Source organism: Acanthisitta chloris, unplaced genomic scaffold, assembly GCF_000695815.1.
Source record: "Acanthisitta chloris isolate BGI_N310 unplaced genomic scaffold, ASM69581v1 scaffold16560, whole genome shotgun sequence".
In the NCBI taxonomy this organism is placed as follows: domain Eukaryota; kingdom Metazoa; phylum Chordata; class Aves; order Passeriformes; family Acanthisittidae; genus Acanthisitta; species Acanthisitta chloris.
In genome coordinates this window covers 72,258-78,037 of record NW_008650079.1, presented here as the reverse complement: position 1 = coordinate 78,037, position 5,780 = coordinate 72,258, and the positions used below count along the sequence as shown (strand labels likewise).

Sequence of the window (5,780 nt, the reverse complement as noted above, 5' to 3'; positions counted from 1 at the left end):
GCTATCTGTTTTGAGGGCTTAAATGTGTCAGTGAAATAAAATCTTCACGAGTGGCTTGGGAAGTTGGTGGTGGTATGTTGTGCATTCACCAGAGGTGTGTTTAAGTGCAAAACCATTATGTGGATGTCTCTGTCCTTGCAAATCACTGGTTTTTAAGAAGACAAAGGCCACAAATACTGGCAGACAGTTGAGTTTCACCCTAAGCCTGATAAAATTGCATGCCCATGTTCCCTAATACTCGGCAAACCTTTTCTTCGAGCATTGGCTTAATTCTCCTTTGGCAAAAGGGTTACAAAAAACTGTCAGAAGGTGTGACTGGAAGAATTGTGTTCAGGAGAGCACAAGGCTCGTTCTGAAATGTTTCAGTGTGATGTTTACTTAAATCTGTTCGTGGAAATAGAAATTTTAACTTAGTACTGAAATACAGAGTGATAGTAAGTTAATGTACTAAGGTTGCTTTATGTGATTGGTGGAATAGTGGTGCATTTCCACGTGGGAGCAGTGCTGTTGGGGGGGTTAACAGGATACCTGGTGTTTCTGGGGTGCTGATAACTGAGGCTTTTCCCCTTTGCTCTCCAGTACCAATGGTGTCAGCCCTAAGGTCCGCAAGGTGCTGCAGCTGCTTCGCCTGCGTCAGATTTTTAACGGCACATTTGTCAAGCTCAACAAAGCCTCTATCAACATGTTGCGGATCGTTGAGCCCTACATTGCCTGGGGGTGAGTGAAGTGCCCAGTTTTACCTGGTGTTTGTGTTTTGCTGTGCTAGACTTGCAGAATTGTTTTTATCTCCTGTGTGATTTCCTTGCTTTGAATTGAAAACATGGTTAAGGCAGTGCTGTAGAAGGTAATGCTTGCTAGATGAGATTGCTGGTGTTCATACTGGTGGTGTTGGGAACTTGGTGAGTAAGATTTGCTTCTCTGTTGGTTTTGTATTTACATTTGGGACATGCTGAAATGCTCTTAAATTGTTCATTACAGAAGTCTTACCTCGGTATGTTAACTTGGAATGTGGCTTGCAAAGACTTAAATTTTATTTTTTTTTGCCACTTGACTGTTTTAGCTACCCCAACCTGAAGTCTGTGCATGAGTTGATCTACAAACGTGGCTACGGCAAGATCAACAAGCAGCGCATTGCTCTCACCGACAACCGCCTGATTCAGAAACGCCTTGGTAATGCTGCCTAGCAAAACAAGAGCCCACCTGGGTGACCAGTGCTGACCTGGACAGCAGCCTGTCTCTGGAGTATACTGTTGTTTGGTTTACATCTGTCTTAATTGCTTAATACAAAGCAAACTGGAAGTAATTTTCATTGTAAAGCATTGAAAACTGCTGTAAAGCATCAAATTTTAGCATTTTAAATATAAACACCTTGACCTCTAATAAGTCAATGGGTCTTTCAGTGATGAGAAAGTGCTGCAGGGGGAAAGAAGCTTATCATATGTGTAGCTTTGAACTTTCAGACTTAAATTAGACATTGTGTCTTAGACTTTTGTGATCTGGTGAACAGACTTTTAAGCTCCTGTCAGAAGAACTGGCTAGTCAAAGTGGTCAGTGTATTCAGTTAAAAAAAGCATGGTGGTAGGTTGTTGGGATGTAGACTGGTCTAGGAGGCTCCTCTTTTTCTATTCATGCCAGGAATGAAAGCAAACATTTATGTCTTTCCCATTTTTGGCAGTCAGTTTGCCAGAAATTTTAGCTTCAAATTGGACTATGTCATGTTTGTTCCTTTCCAGTGCAATAGATAATCAGGTTTGAAGGTACAAGTACTGTTATAATCACTTTTCTTTTTAGCAGTGTATTTTATGAGCAGTTAACTTGTGACATGTTGCTGAAGGCTTTGGAAAGGCATTAAGGAAACTTGCTGCTGCATTTTTCTGCAGCCTGACCAAATAGTTCAGTGAATTTCCCTGAGCTGCATATAGCTATGGTTTAGTTGTATTTAATGTAGCTTTTTGTCAAATAACAGTCTGTTTTCCTAAGATTCACTTAGTGTGGGTTGTTTTTTGTTGTTCCTTGTTGCTGGCTGCAAATATTTAACAGTTGAAACTGATGCCTTTTGCCAAATGTGCCCACTAAATGTTGGGTTGGCTGCAGCTAGTCCATTTTAATTGGAAAACTCAGTCATTTGATGTCATGACAGTGAGTACTTTCAGAATATCAAAATAAGAGGTGTGACAGTAATAACTTGATCATTTTTAGCTTGTTATTGACCAGTGGCTCTGTAATCTTTCTGAAAACAATGTTTCTGAATTTTAGGAAAGCTTGGCATCATCTGCATGGAAGATGTGATCCATGAAATTTACACTGTTGGCAAGAACTTCAAAGTTGTGAACAACTTCCTTTGGCCCTTCAAGTTATCTTCTCCTCGGGGTGGAATGAAGAAGAAAACCATCCATTTCGTGGAAGGTGGAGATGCTGGGAACAGAGAAGACCAGATCAACAGACTCATAAGGAGAATGAACTAATGGTGAGATACTGCCAAAGGCAGTCCACTATTGCAGCTCTGTTCTGTGGGCTGCTGCTGTTCTTTGCCAGGCATTCAAGTCTAATAGATGCTCAGGGTGGTACCTACAGTATAAAGCTACTTGAATAACACAGTGTTCTGATTTTATTTTTGAAGTCTTAAAACCTCAGACATTTGTGAAGAAGCTTGGTTTTACAGTGGAAAGCCTTGAGATCTTGGCTAAAATGTTCAGCCCTCATTTATGAATTCTCAGTAGGATCAAAGTCTTGTGATTGCAAGTACAGTGTTTTTTCAGGTTGCCTATAAAAGTCTGTTTAGGACTGGTCTAAATTTTCAGCTTGTTCAGGCTTCAAAATGATTCAATTTAAGCATGCATGTATTATCACCAAGATGGTGATTTTGAAAGACTTAATGTGCCCATTTGAATAGTCGGTCCTTTGGAAGTGGGAAGGTTTATTAATACTTAAGCAGTTCAGCAGTGACAGCTGAGTCCTGAACATAGGACCTAGTTCAAACAGTCTGTTTCATCTCTGCTGTTTCTGCTTTGATGATAAGTCTCTACCATTCCAAGTGAAAAACTTTTCAGAGTTATTGTACTTGCCATTGCTTTTTACACACTAAAATAGCTTTGGTGTTGCCCAGATACTATTTTTCAGTCAAAGATAAAAGCCTTTTTGGTGTCATGGGTATGCTGTAATTTAGCAAAATTTTGTTGTGTTACAGGACTTGGAAAGGGTAACAGGCAGACACCCCATTTTCCCCAAACTGGTTCCTCCAAAGCCAAGAAGGTTTTTTGCTTGGTTTGTTGGACGTTGTGGTGCTGTTTGTTGGGTGGTTTTTTTGTAGGTTTTGGGTTGTTTTGAGGGGGGGTTTGTTTGGTTGTTTTTTTCCCAGATAGGCAGTTTGGTTAGGAATTCCTAACTTCCACAGGGTTGGTTAATAAGAAACGTAAACAGCTTAAAACAGATAAAACAGGTGCAGTTGCTGTTTCAATGAGTTCTCAGAAATTAAAGTTTCTGAAGGAAGGGAAATCTTGTTTTGCTTTGGGCATTTTGGGTTTTTTTCTCAAGTCTTTTAAAAAATATGCGTACAGGCAACAAGGCACAGTGAGTTGAGACCAAGGTCTGCTGTCTGTCCGGGAAGGTAAAGGAGACCTAGGAAATAGCTTTCCATCTGACTGACAGCTTTAATTCCTGAAGCTTTTTTGTAGGTTATTGTCTTCCTCAGTTTCCATACTCCTGAGCTTCTTGCATGTTCCACTGTTGACCCCATCTGTGAAGCCAGCAGAGTTTTGAAGTATTGGTTACATGGCATGTGGAAACCTGCACTTCAGCAAAATAGTTGCTTACTAGGGACAGTCTTCTTGCAAAGCTTTTTAGCTCAACTATGGGAAGAATTGGGCAACTTTGAGAAGCAGAATTGCTCTGTTTGGTGCCTGGAACAATATGTTGCTCATATTAACATTCTTGTAGAAAGTTTGCTGCCAGTGGCAGAAACTGAAAAGTTCAGTGCTGGCAGATGATTCCCTGAAGTTAGTACATGAGGCACCAGAACCAAGATTGAGGAAACTAGTTTCACCTTATGCTCCTGTCTGGTTTCTGAGCGTAAGATGGAAACTTCTGGTTTTAATGGAAACACTGCAGCTTTTCTGGCAGTATAGATCGTTTCTCTCCCATCTTCCCTGCCAGACATCAGATGATGGTCTTGTTTTCAGGAGCCTTCGTATAACAGGGAACCTTCCACTTCACAATTGCAGTGACTGTAAATGCCTGTGAGGGTTAGTATATAGGCTGAGGAACTAGGGGTATTCAGCTGGTTACTCTTGTTTTTCACGGGCCTTGTAGCTCAGCATCCCATGTAAGTGATGTTCATCAGGGCTTTACTTCCTCAGTTTGGGAAGTGACCTTGGAGTTTCGTTGTGCTTATAAGTAGTTACTTGTTCTGCTCAAGTGCAAACCTCTGTAAATCTAAGATAACTGATTGTTTTCTTCCACTTCTTATTTCTTCTGTTTACCTACTGTTCTGAATGGAACAGCATGTTTAAAACACAAGTAACCTACACAGAAAATAGGAGCATGTTGTAGTTTCTGCCGAGGTAATGGGCAGTGAGAGTATTAGGTTCAGGTGATAAACTGGCAGTACTCTTTAAGTGCTGTCATCATGAAGGGCCATGTATCTGAAGAAGAATTCCTCTTTCCTATATGTAGATGGTTTCCTGCCAGTTGTCTTTTATTACTTAAGTGGTAGTCTCAAATAAATTGAAAAACAGACTCCAGTACTGATTCCTTCATACTGATGGGGGGAGGAGGGCATAATACTTGATTAAAAGTTTTTACAATTGGCAAGATACTGAATTTCATTAGTTCTCAAGAAAACTTTACAGGAAGTGGTCTCAAGTTGGCTTTTCGCTTTCGTTTTTGTATGTAAACAGTCTCTGAGATGTGCTTAAAATAAGAGTGAGTGCAGCAAAAGTTAGAATATGCACAGTGTCTCAGCATGTCTTTAAATATCCAGTTCCCCCTGCTATGCTTTTAGACATAGGAGAGTAGGTACCAATGGTTTAAGGTAGAAATATTTATCTTAGGTCTGACACTCAAAATCCGTGTTTTCAGTGAACACATGTTAATCTAGAAGTTAGTGGAAGGCTACTGAAATCTTAAACCCAGTGAAATTAAATGAATGTTTTCAGCCCAAATTGTAAACTGTAAAAATGCATTAATTTTTTTGTGTGGCCAAAGTAGTTTCAGATCTGCATGTGCCTGATGATATGTTTTCCTTTTTTCCCTTTCAGGTGCAGATGCCCAGCTGCAATATTTCCAACTCTGGTCTGTTAATAAAACAATCTTGCACAAAACAGTGTGTTGTCTCTGGTCTGTTTTTGTGATCCTTCTCTGAAGTGGCAGTGGTTGCCAGGTGCACTTTGGAGTGACCTGATTGAAAGAGCCATGGGTAGTTTGAATGAGAAGTATGTAGTTACTGTTTTACCTTCATTTGGAGGAAGAAAATGTGGAAGGATTTGTGCAGGTAACAGATTAGATTTTGAGTGGCAACAATTACTCGTTTTTGTTGTGACTAAAAAGCGCAGCAATTGAATCACTGAGTGGAGCAGGAGGAGCCTTCCTTAGCCTGCGAAGGCATTGGTGTAGCAGATAAAGAATCATAGCTACCTTCCAGTATCTGAAAGGGGCCTACAGGGAAGCCAGAGAGGGGACTCTCTGTTAGCTGCAGTGACAGGACAAGGGGCAATGGGCACAAATTGAGAGAGGGGAAATTTAGGTTAGATACCAGGAAAAAGTTTTTTACTGTGAGAGTGGTG

General features: G+C 40.5%; 1 protein-coding gene across 1 annotated transcript in view; it reads left to right on the top strand.

Moving 5' to 3' along the window:
- RPL7 (ribosomal protein L7) overlaps positions 1-5,322 on the top strand; it is a gene marked incomplete at its 5' end in the record, with an annotated part of 6,368 nt that extends 1,046 nt beyond the window's left edge. Inside the window, 4 exons of the mRNA XM_009083657.1 lie at positions 580-717; positions 1,061-1,170; positions 2,257-2,467; positions 5,256-5,322. Coding sequence (XP_009081905.1) covers positions 580-717; positions 1,061-1,170; positions 2,257-2,465 — 457 coding nt within the window. The remainder of the gene's footprint in view (positions 1-579; positions 718-1,060; positions 1,171-2,256; positions 2,468-5,255) is intronic.
- Between the last annotated feature and the right edge of the window lie 458 nt (positions 5,323-5,780).